Below are 16,712 nucleotides of genomic sequence, written 5' to 3' on the forward strand. Positions count from 1 at the left end.
CTGATCCAAGAACTGATTCCTTTAGGGGAAGTTTTTCACCCAGGGGGTTGTGAACATATCCGGTGGGGTGCCATCGATGAGGAGACAGCCATCTATGGAAATACACACCCATTTATTTAAAGTGAAAGGCCGGGCAGCTCCACCCTGCTTAGTTAAAGAGGCGTCCCAGGAGCTCTGTGCAGGAGATATGCTCAATACTGAGGCCAGTGCCGGGCTCAGTGGCCGATGTGGCCACCCTGGCAGCCTGAGAAAGGGTGGAGTCGGGCTGCCCATTTGTGACATCAGCAGGGATGCATTGCATCACAATGCAGGGATGGGTTTAGGGCACAGGCAGGCAGCGCTGGCTGCATTTTGACCTGGGCCAATGGTGAAGTGCAGCAGCAGGGGAAGGTCGGGCTGGACGAGGGATGTGGTGCAAACACCGGCCCCTGTGGGAGCACACGGGCAGTGCTTGGAACTGTCCCTGCCGCGCTGGCCTCGGTCCCTGCTGCCATCCCAGCTCCCTCGACCACTGCTCCTCCCTGAGCACAGGCCATGCGGCTCCTGGCCCCGCTCCTCCAGCCCCACTGAACCCTCGTCTCCCATCTCTTGCAGATCATGGCTTTGGTGTTGTTCTCGCATTGGTGGTGAGGGCGCTAAGTGTCAGTGTTAAAACTGATGAGCTCATGCTCGAGAACGTGCAGCGGCGCGAGTTGAATCTGCAATGCACATGATACCTCCGCAGCACGAGATTGAGCAGAGGAATGAGCAGCAGAGCTGGGTGGACATGTCATCTCTGCTCTTTGCTCTGCTGCAGCACTGGAAGATCTGTTTCAGTATGGGACTGATTCTGTTGCTCTTTTGGAACATGGTGCAGTCCCTAAAAATGAAAAAGCGTGATGAAAGCAGCAGTGAAAATGACAGCTCCAGTGGCAAGGAGGAGGCATCGGGAGTGAAGGAAGAGGAAGAGGTGGAAAAGGGGAACAGGAGGAAACTATCAGGAGGAACAGGAGGAACAGGTGGAACAGGCAGAACAGGTGGAACAGCAGGAGCAGGTGGAACAGGGGGAACAGGTGGAACAGGAGGTGCAGGTGGAACAGGAAAAACAGCAGGAACAAGTGGAACTGGTGGAACAGCAAGAGCAGGTGGAACAGGGCGAACAGCAGGAGCGGGTGGAACAGGGCGAACAGCAGGAGCAGGTGAACAGGTGGAAATGGAGGAACAGAGAAGAGGGGAGGATGAGGGAAGAAGACTTCAAAGATTCAGAATTGACCAAATTTCTCAAACAGCGGTCGCCCTGGCAAAGGTGGAAGTGAAGGGCCACCAGGTGCCCTCAAGTGGTAGGAGCTGATGAACGAGCTTGTGACAGACTTCAGATTGCTCTGGTCCACACTCTTTTCCCGTGCTGGCAGCCCGCCATTGGGGTGGGCAGCGCCTTGTGAAGCTGAGTACCCGGGAGTGGGGACACTGTGTACTGCTGCTCGTGGCCATAGAGCTCTCCCCCGGGCAAACCTTCCTCCTGGAGTGGGAGATGAAGGGCACGGGCTGGCAAGGAACTCCGCGCGTCCGCGTGGCACTTCAGTGCATGTGCCAAAGGGAGAAGCTGCTGGGAACGTCTCGTGGCTTCCTCACCACGAGAGGAAGAGTCTGAGCCAAAATTCAGGACCCAGCCTGCTACAGACTTCTGCACTGACTCCTACACTGGCTGTTGGAGAGACAGGACTGGTTCACCGCACAGGTGGCAGCAATCTGAAGACCACCCACTACGGCACGACGCTACAGCCTGAAGGTGGCTGCGCCATCCAGAGCTCCTGGCAAGCTCCAGGCTGACAGTAAGCCTCCAGCGGGGAAGAAAGTCCTCGTCGAGCTGCTGTTTCGGGGTGCAGCAAGACGCACTCGGACATCTACTGATCAGGCCAGAACACAGACGCCGCTTTCGCCCAGCACAACATGCCACAGAGCTGTGCTGTGGCAGAAAAGGAAGTTCTTCCAGCATCAGGCGGCCAGGAGTACCGGACTAGGACGAGCTCCTTCACCTGCACTGCCTGACGTTGCTTGCCAGCATCTTAGTGGGCATGGGCTTTTCACCTACTGTACATCAAGACTCTTGTCCTCCACAGTTTGCCATCATCCCTTTGAAGAAGTGGCGCAGGAAGTATTGTCCTGAATCGGTGGAGAATCTCCTGCGGTAATCCTGCGCTTCTGCTGGATGAGAAGATCGCTGAACCACTTTCTTCCTTGGCAGCAGCGGTGCAGCATCGATTGTCCCTGCGCGGATCCTTCCGATCCGTCCAAGCCGCTTCACTGGCAAGACCCAGAGGGTGGGAAGGAGTTCCTGCTGTTGTCCAAGAATCAGGAAGCTGTCACTCCAAACAGAGCTGACGCAACCACTCTGGACTTTCAAATAAGTCTGAACTGCCATTGGAACAAGTCATCCCTGTGGTCATTGTCGTCAACGGAGCAACAACCTCTGACGACCATGTCTACTGAAGATCAACATCTGAACTACGAGTCATGCTGGAAACCCAGTGGTGACTAATTCTCTCTTGCTTTCTACAAAGACTCTTTGCTTTTATTTCCTATCTCTTTTCTATCGCCCGACTTCCCTTCCCTGTTTCCCTAAACAACAACAACTTTTAATAAACTCTTATAAACTATATATCCTGTTGTGTCTCAATCTCGCCGTCGTGTGTACGTATATTGAAAGAACTTCCTCTCCCTGCTCTAAACTGGAGCAAGACATCCTTGGTGCTCAGATCTCTGTGTGTCGGGAGCACCGCACACGGCAGCCGTTCCCTGCTGCCACACCGTGAGGAGCCAGACCCCGTGCAGCTGAAGAGGCCTCTGCACAGAGCTGCTGACAGAGACTCCTGTTACCAGCTGTGCTGGGACCGCCCGGCCTGTCAGAGAGCGTCCCTTTGTTCTGGGAGCTTCGGCCTCTGCACAAATGCCAAGAAATGCCTTGCTCAACTCAGTGCTGTGTTTGAGAGGGACCTGCACAAGGAAGGACTGCAGTGTCAGCTGCACAGTGCCGTGGTGAGACGGCTTCAGAATGCTGCCATGACGGGAGAGTTCACCATCCCCTGGGGCAGGGAGATCGACTGCTCAGTCACCCTCAATTGAAAAGGAGCCAAATGTAGAGGAAGTGGAAGCAGGGTTGTGTAGCCTGGTAGGAGTATAGGGTCGTTATCTGCATGTGTAGAAAAAAGATTAGGAAAGCCAAGGCACAGATAGATATAGTTGAACTTGGCAAGGGGTGTGAACGATAACAGGAGTCTGTTCCTCGGGTACATATGGAGGAGACACAACAAGAAGAGTGTTCCCCCTGTGATAAGTGAGAACAGAGGATTGGCCTCAGACATGGAAAAAGCTGAGGTGATCAATGAGTGCTCTCTCAGTCTTCGCTGGTGGTCAGGCTCCTCCCCATGTCTGCCAGGACCCCGAAGCTCTTGGTGTGGGCAAGAGGAGCTGATTATGTCCCACTGTAACAGTGGAACATGTCCTAGACCTCCTCATGAAACTGAATGTATATATTTCCCTGGGGCCTAATCATATCCATCCAAGGTTATGAAACAAGCGGCTGATGTGGTTGCCCCTCCAAGAGAGAGGGACCTGGACAGGATGGAGAAGTGGGCCTGTGTGAACCTAATGAGGTTCAACAAGACCAAGTGCAAGGTGTTGTACTTGGGCTGGGGTGATCCCAGCTGTTTATAGAGACTGGGCAAAGAACCCCTTTGAGAGCAACCCTGTGGAAAAGGACTTGGGGGTCCTGGTGGACAAGAAGCTGGATGTGAGCCAGCAGTGCGTGCTTGCAGCCCAGAAGGCCAACTGTGTGCTGGGCTGCATTAAAAAGGATGGCCAGCAGGGAGAGGGAGGTGATTGTCCCCTTTACTCAGCACTTGTGAGGCCCCGTCTGCAGTACTGCGTCCAGGCCTGGGCCCCCAGTATAGGAAGGACATGGAGTGTGTCCAGAGGAGGCCACTAAGATGGTCAGGGTGCTGGAGCAGCTCTCCTGTGAGAAATGGTTGAGGGAACTGGGCTTGTTTAGCTTAGAGAAGGCTCTGGGGAGATCTCGTTGTGGCCTTGCAGTACTTGAAGGGAGCGTATACAGAGGAGGGGGAACGGCTGTTTGTGAGGCTGGGCAGTGATGGGACAATGGGGAATGGTTTGAAACTGAGACAAGGGAGGTATTCAAGGCCAGGCTGGATGTGGCTCTGGGCAGCCTGGTCTGCTGGTTGGCAACCCTGCACATAGCAGGGGGTTGGGACTGGATGAGCACTGTGGGCCTTTGCAACCCAGGCCATTCTAGGATTCTATGACTACCATTAAGATCCATCAGCATTCATACAGAGAGCACTATAACTAAGCTTCCCTGCACAATGCTCAGTATTTCCCTTCCACACCTTTTCCCTGGATGAGATGGAAATCAGCAGCAGGATCTCTGAATTGCACACCCAGCACTGCCTCTGAACAACACTTCTCTCTCAGACTCGTGATTGCACATGCCACTAGCAGCCACACTAGAAGGCTGAAGATTAGCAGTTTGATATCTTTGCCATTTGACACATTTTATCAGCAGCGTTCTCTGTCATCCCCAAGTCAGGAAAGCTGTGATGCTCTCTGTTTGCTGAAATAATCTGTCAACACCAAGTGTGTTTCAGGCGCTTCCACATCTCAGAGCACGGAGGTACCACTCCTGAGCACGCAGCCACGAGGACAGGTAGTTGCAGGAGATGCTCTGCCAGGCAGATCTCTGCTCTGAGACAGCTATTGCTGAGGTCACCTCTGCACAGAGCACTTTTCATACTAAAATCCCTATTAAGTAAGGCATCCAAAGTGGGTCTGGAGTTGGGTCCAAAGCTGGGTCTTGTTTTCATCTCTTTCCCACTGCCATCACAGGATTAGGAAATAACCCTGAGCACCCTCAGGCATTGCTGACAACGGCCTTAAATTTCCAGGTGATGATCCCTAGTGTTCCCTCAGAGCAATGGAGACGATGGACAGCTTAAAGCACCCTGAGAACCACCAGGGAAGCACACAGCATCTGAGTAAACCATAAGAGAGTCACATGAGTGATTAGAACGTGGATGGGGATGAGTTGGGCAAACCCCTGGGGTGATTACCTCTATGTGTATTAAGCACGCTGAGCCTAAACACAGGCATAATAAACACATACTTGGGAGCAGGTCAGAGCCTCACAAGCTTCTCCATTCTGCCTCTGCACTGATGCTGCACAGAAGGCTGGGATCAGCACAGGGCAGCTTCCACTATAGGGGAAAGCGCCGTGGTTCAACTGCACCAGGCTGCACCAAAACCCAATTCACGCAAAGCCAGCTGATGTTGGGTGAAGTTAACGGAATGCTTCATGTAAACAGAATACCCTAATGTGGATCTAACTAATCTCATGTAAAGGGGCGGGTTCTGGAAATAGAGCTTCAAGCCAAGATTTATGGGGATCTCTGAACAAAAGAAAGGGTTGTTCCCCCTAAAGCCTCAGCTCAGCCTCTTAATCCTACAATTACACAACTTTCCCAACAAGCTGCACAATGTACAGCTCTTAGCTACCACACAATGCAATCTTAACAGATCTGTGCACTGAATCTGTCTGATAAGCGTTTTTCATCCTGACTTCAAATTCATTTCAGACATCTTTTAACCAGTTCAAATTCACTCCAGTTTGTTTCGCTCCAGCTGTGTAGCCTGGCCTGGCATCCATTGGGATCCATGATATAAAGAGGATTACAAATTTATTTTCATTGAAACAATTAGCACATTTGTTTCTTAAAGGTTTGGTCAACTGTCCTTCAAGAACAAACTCTTACAGCGCTCTGCTTCTCTAAACCAAAAGACTTAATTTATACAGTAAGCTTCCCTCCTTAGGAAAGGGGGAAGTGTCCTCCAAAACTCAAGCAAAATATTTCCTAGGAGTCAAGTACAAAAGCTTTTTCTTCAAAGCGGAAAGATGTGATGTACTTTAAAGGGATGCTTCCAGAGGAAGAAGAAAGAGTTCAAGAGCAGGGTGAGCTCAGCTCAGTTCTCCTTCTGGTGGATGAGCAGAAGGCAACCTGCCCCAGGGGTAAGATGCAGAGGGGACCAAGTGCCCTTGTTTCAGCCTGAGGTGAGAGAAGAGGATCTTCAACCAAAGACAACACAGCCATCTTCATAGAAGGAGCTAGGAAAGAAACTCAGGGAGGTGAGATGCTGAGAATCATAAAATTATAGAATGGCCTGGGTTGAAAAGGCAAACAGTGCTCATCCAGTTCTAACCTCCTGCTATGTGCAGGGTCGCCAACCACCGGACCAGGTACCCAGAGGCATCCTGGCTTGTAAAGCTGAAGAGGGAAAACCATATTAATGTTGAGTTCCACATTGGTTTTGGATCCAAGAACACTTTTGAAGAGCTGGTTTAAGTCTTCAGCCTCAAATTTGAAGTTTGAAAAGGTTCCGTATTTGCATAGCTCGAAAATGGAACAAACAAAAAAAAACACCCACAGAAAATCTTTGCCTCCTCATTCATCTCCATTACCATCTTGCTGGCTGGATGCGAGATGTTAACATCAACACTTGGAACGAAAACAGCATTCTCTGATAATTTCCTGTTCTTCATTTTCCACTTAGCTGTCGTGCTTGGCAGCACTCAGAACCTCAGCTGGTGGTGCTGCAGGATCTATGATTCCACGATAATCATAGAATCATAGAATCATAGAACCACAAGGTTGGAAAGGACCTATAAGATCATCTAGTTCAACTGTCCTCCCTTTACCATACCTACAGGAAACCCCTAAACCATGTCTCCTAGCTCCCTATCCAGGAGCTAATATTGCACCAATGCCTTTTTTTCAGAAATATATATATTTTCTAGTTGTTTAACAGATTTGGGAGTTTCATCACAAAATTAAAAACATCTTTTATTACAGTGCTTCTATGTCTTATGAGCTTCAACTTGCCTGGCTTCTGTGGGGTACAGTCTTTTCTCTCCCGTCTTCTTTACAGCTAGATCCAATCTGCACTGGTATTGAGCTTAGCACACCAGTCTGCCCATGTGTATTTGACCAACAACAGAAGACAGTACCCAGTGAAATATCTGCCTGCATATGATGGGCAATCACCTTGTACTTAATCACAGCTGGAACCTGAAGTTTGTCATGCTCCAGAAAGACAGAAAACTATTTGAGGTGTATTGAGAAGCAGCATCTGATGTTCAATAAATACGGGAATGAAATTAAACTGCAATGAATCCCAAACAACAGATCCAAGAACACAGGTAAATAGCTAAATAAACCATGATGGGAGGAAAAGGCTGTCTCTGCCAGAAGGAACTCACTCTCAAAGCTGAAAAAGAAACTGCGTGTCAAAGCAACCTTTCAAAACTCTCCTTGCTCAGACCATACAGCATCACAACCTCCAGACAACACATCCCGCTAGCAGCAGTTTGATATGAAGAATTAAGGAGAATCTAACAAATGGGTGCTGGGGCAAGAGAGACGCGCTTCAGTGCCATCCAGAAAGGATCGCTTAAATGAGCCAACTTCACAGCAAGTGCTGAATGTTGTCTACTCATTGGACTTCAACAAATTAATGAGGCATTACTTCCTAATTCAATTATTGCTTATAAAGGAGGTAGAATTTGGGCACTGGTACAAGTTATGGCTAGTTAAGCAAATCATGAAGGTAAGTGCACTCACTGGGAACATCCTGATATCTTTTGCAAGGCAAGAAAATTCCCCAGGAGGGAATTCCACCATCCCATAAAGGAACCACAGAAATCCCCAGCTCTTGGGTCCCTGAAGTAGCAAACATAGTGATGTTCATCTTGATGTTCATCTAACAGAGAGAGGGTACTTCTGGAGAAACAAAAGCTCAGTGCCTGTATAGTCACAAGACAGGCTTCTTTTTGAAGGGCTCAGTTTAACTATTTATGTGCACATAAAGATGCTTGTTTACGTGACGCTGCTTGCACTAGAAGAGTCTCCAAATGTGTATTGCGAAGATTTTCCATCCTTCAAGTACTTCCAAGAGCTTTTTGACTTAAGGTTCTCCTTAACCTGAAGTGTGCACAAAACCACAGCTGTGTGATGCACTCAGATCTCTTCCCAATAGCTGAACCCAATCGCTGAGTTTATAGAGTTAAATGCAAAGTTTGTCATTAAATCTAGAGTGATAAACTGAGAGAGAAATCTGATTACAAACAAGCTTCATGCCCCACACGATACTCTTTCCCTGCCAGTCCCAGTGACCAACTGCAGTACAGTCTCCATGCTTTGCCCAGCATTTCAAGGGTAGCTTTTAATACAGTTTCATGGGAACGGGAACAGATTGCCACTGCAAACAAAAACCCACAGATCTCATACAGCAATTAAATACATATGCATGCTGCAGACAAATCAGGCTAAGATGCACTCTTATTGTGAACATTTTTATCATTTTTAAGATATGTCCACAGAATAACAGCCCCATCTGACCTCAGTCAGGGCAGCCACAGGACTTCTGAGCACAACTACTCCTACAGCAGTAGAGCGTGCCCTCAACTCCTGTGGTTTTGTGGTGGGACTCCACAAAGCCTGTGGGGTTGATATGAGAGTATGCTAAGAAGCCCTGCAAATCAGTCCCTTCTTTCTAGGAGAGCACAGAAAGGATCACCCCACTGTTACTTACAGTACACGTCCACTCGGATGGACTTGATGGCCGGTGACCCCAGGCCGTTCTCGGCCTTGCAGTAGTAGCGGCCTCCTTGGTGGCGCTGGATGTTGGCTATCCGCAGCGTTTCATTGAAGACACTCGAGTCTTGGAATCTGTCAGAGGCACTTCCCGCTGTTTTGGTCCACCTGATCTGAGCAAGCATCAAAAAAAAAAGACTGTTACTTGAAGCTGCAGTGTGGAGATCTCGCCAGTGGCTGTGTTTTATACCCAATGGGAATGCAAACCCTCCATGAAAATTAGGCATCTTTAACTTGTAAAGTTAACCACCAAACAAGCCCCAGGGGAAAGTCCTTGGAACTGAGTTATTCCTCCTCTTCTGCTTCGTGAGGCTCAGACAAGCACCACCGTACTGCTGCAGAAGGGACTTTCTTTTAAGAAACTAGAATAGAAGAAACGCCAGGGCCACTAGCAATAGGGAAAAGCAACTGAATCATGGAATCAGTAAGGCTGGAAAAGATCTCTAAGATCATCAAGTCCAACCATCAACCCATCCCCACCATGCCCACCAACCATGTCCCTAAATTCATTACATTTGCAGCCATAAATTCTCTTCCCCTTGAAACAAGTGCAAGGTGTGGGCTGAGATCACAGCAACAAATATTTCCTAACATTTTTCACCTCTTTCTGGCTTGTTAAATTCATATGGCTGAGTGACTTTGCCCTCTTGCCAGGTGACCTGTATAACTCTTGCATGGTTTTGCTGCTCCGGAATAAAGCAAATATGCCAAACTCCACATCTACAACATTCAGACACTATTAGTGCTGCTATATTTACCAGCCTCAATCTGTCTGTACTTCTATTATAAACTCTTGGCTCTCGGGCTTTTAAATCATCCATATAAATGTGCTGCAGGATAATTTTGGAACACGCAGCTCTCACGTGCTGCAGAATACAATTTCATCACATATATATATTTCAAACACTTAAGAATGATCTCAAAACAGTATTTAAGACACACACTGAATCTCTTGTACATTTCATTTCCCTCTGTGTAATCATAACTATCAAAACAGTTCTGTTTGATTTTTAGATGGAAAAAAAGGTGAGGGCAAGATTTTGCTCTTCGTCCTATTCCTCTCCCTTGAGGTGTTCCAAGTGGTAGAATACAGCCTGTCCTGGCAAAGAATGGATAATCTAAATAATGTATTGAAGGTATTAACAGCATCGAGGGCACTGGTAATGTTATGTAGCTGGTATTAGAAATTACAGTAGTGTTTATTTGGAAGATGCTGCTTTGGTCTCTTATAATTGCAAAAGCCTCCCAACCCCGAGTCTTAACCTCCTCCTCGTTATAAAGTGTTTCAACACGAACGTGCTTGGCTGTAAACAGATACAGACAGCTTTAAATATACAGATATATATATGCTTCAGGGGCAAGAGGAGCAATTTCAACTCAGTAAATAATTTTGTAGCGTATGTGGAGACTCCTGAAGAATGAAAGGAGCAGTTGATTATCTCTTAAAAGATATTCCTCAGCAACGTCAGTGGTCTGATTTCACTTCAGGTCATTATTTACCTCAGCCTTAACTCAACATACACAAGAAAACACTCTGATCAATACTGCACTGTAACGTATTGAATGAACTCAGAAGAACGGCGATTCTCAGACATGGTGTGAATGCATTAATCAAGAAACTGGGCACCAGAATGCCAGATGTCTGAACCTCAAGACCTTTTTTCAGAGAGGTCCTCCATGGCTTCACCCGCTGCGAGCTGCAGGCTTTGGAGTGACCTCTTACAGGAGAGCCTTTAACCCATCCTTGGGGTTGCAAGCTCTCTTCAATGCTCAACACAACGACCTTTATGGCACTGCTGTCCCTGAACTGATATCACTCTGCTTTCAGGGCAGGGAGAGGTGGCAAAATGGGTATAATGGGCCAAGGGGATGCCATGGCAGGTATTGGCCTCAAAACCTATCTCTGCTTCTCTAACACAGGGGATTCCACATTACAGTAATAAATAAATAAATATTATATAAATACATTTATATTATTATTATATTGTAAAAAATAATCATTTTTTAAGGATTTTAGAAGTAGATTAAGTGAATATCTATGTAGTTCAGATCCTGCATTTTCCCCCATTACTTGGTGCAAAGCAATCCTTCAAGCAAATGTATGCTATCAGAGGTGGCTGTGCATAACCTACTTTCCTGCTTAGAACCCCCAGTTTCTAGAGCAGAAGTAACACAGCACGCCCTGCGTGCTATCCACATAGTGTGGATAGTGCAGGGAGGAAATACATTCTGTTTCACCCAGAGGTCAAAGCCATTTCTAGTCATAACACAAACTTTTTTAATAAACGAGCTACATCATGCACAAATTAAACTAATAGATGTTAATCCATCACACAAATACATACTCGCTTCTGAGAACACAGTTTCCAAAGTACTCCTTGTCACCACTGCATGTTTGGAAATCCCACTTACACTGTCACTGCTCTGCCATAATTCTGGTTCTTAGTTAACAAATCCCTCTTTCCTCTTCTTTCTTTTTTTTTTTCATGTAAAACATGTACAAATCAAAGACAACTTCTGAACAATTCATTCAAAATAATTCAGTCTTTATGAATGATTACGTTCTAACCCATCTAGCCATAGCATGACCTACATGGTTTACCTATTTATGGTCAGCCTCTTCTCCTTCGCAAGTAGAAATAGGATGAGAAGGGATGGCCTCAAGTTGCACTGAGGGAGATTCAGGCTGGATGTTAGGAAAAATCTATTCTTCAAAAGAGTGGCAATGCTCTGGAAAGGGCTGCACAGGGAGTGGTGGAGTCACCATCCCTGGAGTTGTTCAAGAAACATCTGGATGTGGTACAGAGGGACATGGTTTAATGGGGAAATACTGGTGGTAGATGGATGGTTGGACTGGATGACCTTGGAGGTCTTTTCTAACCTTGGTGATTCTGTGATCCTACATCTTCATCTGATTTGTGTACGCATGTACGTTCCCTGAACCATCAGCATCTTTGACAGCACTGCATTGGCTGATTTTGCTCAGATTTTACCAACTAATCTTGCCCAGAAAAAAAAAAAAAGTAGCATATAAGAAAACATTTTAAGTTTCAAATAACATTTGTCAAAGACAATATTATTGTCTACGTATATTAAAACAATAAATAATTATCAGCAACCTTCAAAATACCTTTAAAATTATATACTCCAAAACTTTTTCCTTTGTTCAAAACCCAAGCCCCATCAGTGATAAAAACAAACCATTCCAAGCATGGATTTCTTGAAAAATGCATTGATTTGGGGTTTGGGTTGCAAGCTTTGGGTCAGTGCTTTCATCAGCTGGAGGTAGAATCTGAGAGGGGAGCATCTGCTCCAAGAAAACATCTTTCTCTAAATATTCCACCAAGTAGGGTAGGCAGCAGGAAATATCTCTCTGGGGTCACCACTCAGTATTTTCAATAGATTTAGCATGGGATATTTTCATTCTTCTTTGGAAACAGCTGATAGAAAACAAAGTTCTGACAGTCAGTTTCGTACACTGCAGCACTGATATCTAACACAGTAAATACTTGCCTTAGAACAAGAATACCTCATGCTGGGCTGGGATCGTACGGCATCTCACTGCCACTGATTGAGCTGCTGCCCTCTGACATGGCTAAGGAAACAAGGATGTGGAGGCTCTCCTGATCACTGCTAAAATCCCCAAGTCCCCGCCTGAGATTAAAGCCTTCCTTTGCATGTCAGAGGCTGTAAAAGAGCTCTTTGCACAGCTTCATTGGGATGTGCCGCAATGTTTCTTTGTGCACAAAGACATGAGACTTTGGAGAAATCCATCTTAAAAAATGACCACAGAAGAGGAATGGGTGCTGACCCATCTGTGCCCCCCTCATCTGCAGGGACTTATAGAACAGATCTGAACCCCACTGCCCAGTACAACTCTGCACTGTGCTTACTTTGCAAGCTCACATTAACTCCAGTAATTCTTCTGGGCGTTCACCAGTTCAGCCTCACCATATGTGAAAGGAGAACATTCACGTGTCCAAGTTACAGGACTAGTTACATGTATGGATTAAAAAGAGCAGAAGATGTTGAGTTTCAATGGCTTTTATAGTAAAGCAGGGCCGCGGGATGCTGCATGCCCAGTGACACAGAGGGTACAAAACATCTGGATTTATTTGACTAGATATTGCTTTGGGCTATCAGAATGCTGCAGTGGTATAAAAAATTCTCTTCCTATTTATAATATACAGCAATATCTAAATTGCTGCTGCACTGAATAATAACAGCTTTTATTAAAAGTGGTGTTGATTGTTCACAATTTGTTATGTGGAATATCAAGACTTGCATAGCAGCCAATCCCAAGCAAGCCCTTACTGCCAGAAATGATAATCCTCCATCTTCCACAGGGCTACAAAGCTGTTACCAGTGAGAAACCAAACGCAGAACAGGAGACTCTCCCACTTCCAAATCTATTTCTTCAGATCTGCAGCAGCTGAGATGCAACCCTGAACATCAAGTACCAGCCCTGCTCTAACCTCACAGCAACGCAGCAAGAAGGCTGAGCACTGTCCACAGAAAACAGGCATGTGGCCAATGCCACTGACTTTCATGAGACAACTCAGGTGCTCACATTTACACACAAACTAATGCTTCAGTGGGTTGATGTTGAAAAGCACAGGTTTTTTACTTATCTAAAATTGATCTAAGACAGCAAGTGTTAACATGCAGCACATGATTGGTTCTGATTCAGTGCCAGAGATCACAGAATTTACTTTCCAGCTCGACTGCTGTAACACAAGGAGAAACAGGAAAAATAAACCAAAGGGCAAGAAGAATAACTGAAGACTTTGACATTTGATAAAGAGTAAAAAAACTATTCCTGAGCTACCTATCCCTTCATCTCTGAAACTTCTGCACTACAGCAAGACAGACGTTTCCATCCTCAACCTAAAGCCAAGTTACCCAAGAGCTAACCAAGCCCCAGCAGCACAACGTGGTGCCCTGGAGCCAGGAGTTCTGTATGAACTGACCTTCTGCACGCATAGATCTCACAGATATGCTGAGCAAAATGCAGATCCTCCCCACAGAAAAGCAACTCCATTGCAAAAAGATGCTGTTATATAAGCAAAGAAACATCTTGCTTTAGATAAGCTGGATCCTATTACAGCCTGGGTTTCTTTACCAAAAGGTGGTGTCTGGGAAGATCCATAGGCACCTTCTCTTTTTGTAACCTGCTAAATAATTAATTGCAGCAATTTATCCTCGTTTGACTACAATGCTTTTCCTTATGACTTTAAGAAGCTTCACTGCTCCAAAACATTTGCACTTTCCTACCGATTAATCAACATACATTTTACTATCAATATCTCACTGAAGGATGGAGTCTTTTTCCATCTTGTATAGCAGCTGAACTTCTCAGCATCAACTGAAAAGGCCTGAGTTCCATTAATTTCATGGAGCCCAATTTCCACCCATGTCAATATAATCTCAACAATGTCAACAACTGCAAGACATACAATGCCTTGCACAGTTAGGCATTCCTGATGGGAAATTATTCACTGACCACCAAATAAATTATTCAGAGAGCTTTGTGAAATGATCCAAAGACCTGGGAACGATATGGCTTTTATTATTCCCTGAGGATTTGCATTCAGAAGCACTAACTTGCTTCAAAATGAAATATAACTTCACCTTCATGATAAAGAACATAATCTAAGGGCAGAATCAGGGAGGCGCAGCATCGTTTTTACTCTCACTTATTTTTATGCTGGCCTATGTTAAGCCACTGGAGTCATAAATACACCCTCATAACTTCAAATGCATGGAAATGCCTTCACTATAGTTCTTAAGTGGTTTGAAGGCAAATAAATACAAGACACTTGTTTAATTTCCACTGTTGCAAGAAAACTCTTGTGTTACCAAAGTCACATGAGTTACCAGAGTGATGCTGTGATGAGAAAACTGATAATCTGGTGGCCATTGGAAAGTGTTTGCTGTGAGGATCTGCACAGATGAGCTGCTGGGAAGGCCCCAACCTGACTCAGAAGCTGTGAGTGTAAGGACTGAGGATGAAGCTGGAACCACAGCTAAACACGTGCTCCATGCCAGCTCCACCACTGCTCTGAGCCATTGGATTAAAACACTGTGAGGCTTTCTGGTTGTATAAAGCAGAAATTAATCAGGTGGAATAAAGCCTAGGGCAACGGTCCCACTCTGATGGCTATACACGCTGCTGCAGAATGGTAACTGTACGGAGAAAGCCACCATGCTCATAAAACTCATAGAAATGTGGCACATAAGCTCAGTGTATTTGGAGTACTGACTGAAAAGTCAGAGTAAGGCAATGACACCTTCAGAACAAGGGACTAGGAGTTGATAGAAGACCGTATTTCAGCAGAAGAGGCAAATGAAAGGCAATGGTAGAATGGATTAGATGTGGACTCCCCCAGCCGCTCCAACCTAAGATGCTTATATGAAGGATCTTTTATCCACAGTGTTTCCTTAAATCTAAGTCAGCATGGCCGAAGGACATCTCCAGGAGCACTGGGGGTCAGTACAGAGCCACGGATATAAACTCTGTGTCCTCCAGCACAGAAACCAGCTCCATGGCCCCAAAGTAGCCACTTTCCCTGTGTGTGATGCTTCCATCACCCAGCAACCCTACACAACTACAGCCTGATGGAACCCACACACCATCCTCACAGGACTCAAAGACATCAAGATCCCCCTTTACCCTAAATAGCTCTTTTAGCTCTGTTTTACAGAATCACAGAATCACACTTTTATTAAGTGAGGAGCCCCAAACACTGAGTGGCTGCAGGACCTTTTGAAGCCCAGTGCCTGGCTTCCCCCAGGGCTGACATGGGTAGTGACACATCCCATGCTCCTGGTGCCCAGACATCCTATCTCCATCCAGCCTCAGGTCAGGGATGTGCCAGGACAGAGCTCTGGGGAGTAGCAATGCAACCACAGCACAAGAATTGGTGGGAAGCAAAAAGCCATCAGCTCTTCAGTTCCTGGAGCTGCTTGTTTCCCTCGAGAGCAGAAAGGCATAAAAACACGCTTCTGTCGTTAAACTCAGAAGACTCAAGTCTAAACAGAGAAAGGAAAAGCTGTCTGCTAAGCAGCATTTTTTTTTCCTTTACTTTAAAGTCAGTTTTCATAATAGAATTGCATTTCAAAGTGACAAAGGCATCCTGCAATGTAGGCAGTGTAAAACTGATGCTTTTCTTTTTTTCTTTCCTTTTTCAGGCAGCGGAGCTTCTGCTCCTGAGCTCTGCCTGTTTCACTTCCCTGCACGACCCTGTGGCACCAGAGCACACCCAGACACTCACACTGAGAAAGACAGAAGGAAACATCGCTTCTTTTGTCTTTCCTAATGCAAGCAAACCCTGCCTGCTGCCTGCACTGGAAACCAGGGAGGCCAGGCTGGATGTGGCTCTGGGCAGCCTGGTCTGCTGATTGGCAACCCTGAACATAGCAGGGGGTTGAAACTGGGTGATCATTGTGGTCCTTTTCAACCCAGGCCATTCTAAGACATGCAGCCTTCCAACAAGCATCACAAATAAATATGTCTGTAAATAAGAAAACAAAAGCAGCAGCCGCTGACGCCAGCACGGCGTGGCTAAAATAGGCTCACAGTGGAAAGCTATTTCAGTGCAGATGGTGAATGCTACGAGATGGAGACCTGCGCAGTGCTGGGGCTGTGGGGCCAAAGTGCCACCATCCACACCGGGCATAGCCACACTGAGCTGGCACACCTCTGCTCAAGCACATTAAATCCACTTAACTGAGCATCAGAAACCACTGGGTTTAAATGGCACTTTTTTCCACTACACTGTCTTCTGCAAATAGCACCAGGCTTATCGATTTCGTGCGATGCAATATCACTCTGCTTATTTAAACGAGTTCCCATTTTAAAAACTTCATAAATTGTAATCGTGCCTTATTTCAAACAGTGCTGATAAGCAGCTCTGCTGCACGCAGAGGAAAATCGCTTCCAAATAGTGAGCTCTGCTGACCACTGGGCGCTGCCTTCACATCCATACTGGACATTACCAGCACCTCCCAGGCCCT

General features: G+C 46.2%; 1 protein-coding gene across 2 annotated transcripts in view; it reads right to left on the reverse strand.

Annotated features, from left to right (window-relative positions):
• MDGA2 (MAM domain containing glycosylphosphatidylinositol anchor 2) overlaps positions 1-16,712 on the reverse strand; it is a 270,122-nt gene that overhangs the window by 159,222 nt on the left and 94,188 nt on the right. For both annotated transcript variants that reach the window (XR_004307273.1, XM_032444620.1), the window contains exon 3: positions 8,635-8,809. Coding sequence is in view for 1 of the 2 variants with exons in the window: in XM_032444620.1 (XP_032300511.1) it covers positions 8,635-8,809 (175 nt within the window). In the remaining variant the exon portion in view is untranslated. The remainder of the gene's footprint in view (positions 1-8,634; positions 8,810-16,712) is intronic.

This window comes from Coturnix japonica, chromosome 5 (assembly GCF_001577835.2).
Source record: "Coturnix japonica isolate 7356 chromosome 5, Coturnix japonica 2.1, whole genome shotgun sequence".
NCBI lineage: Eukaryota > Metazoa > Chordata > Aves > Galliformes > Phasianidae > Coturnix > Coturnix japonica.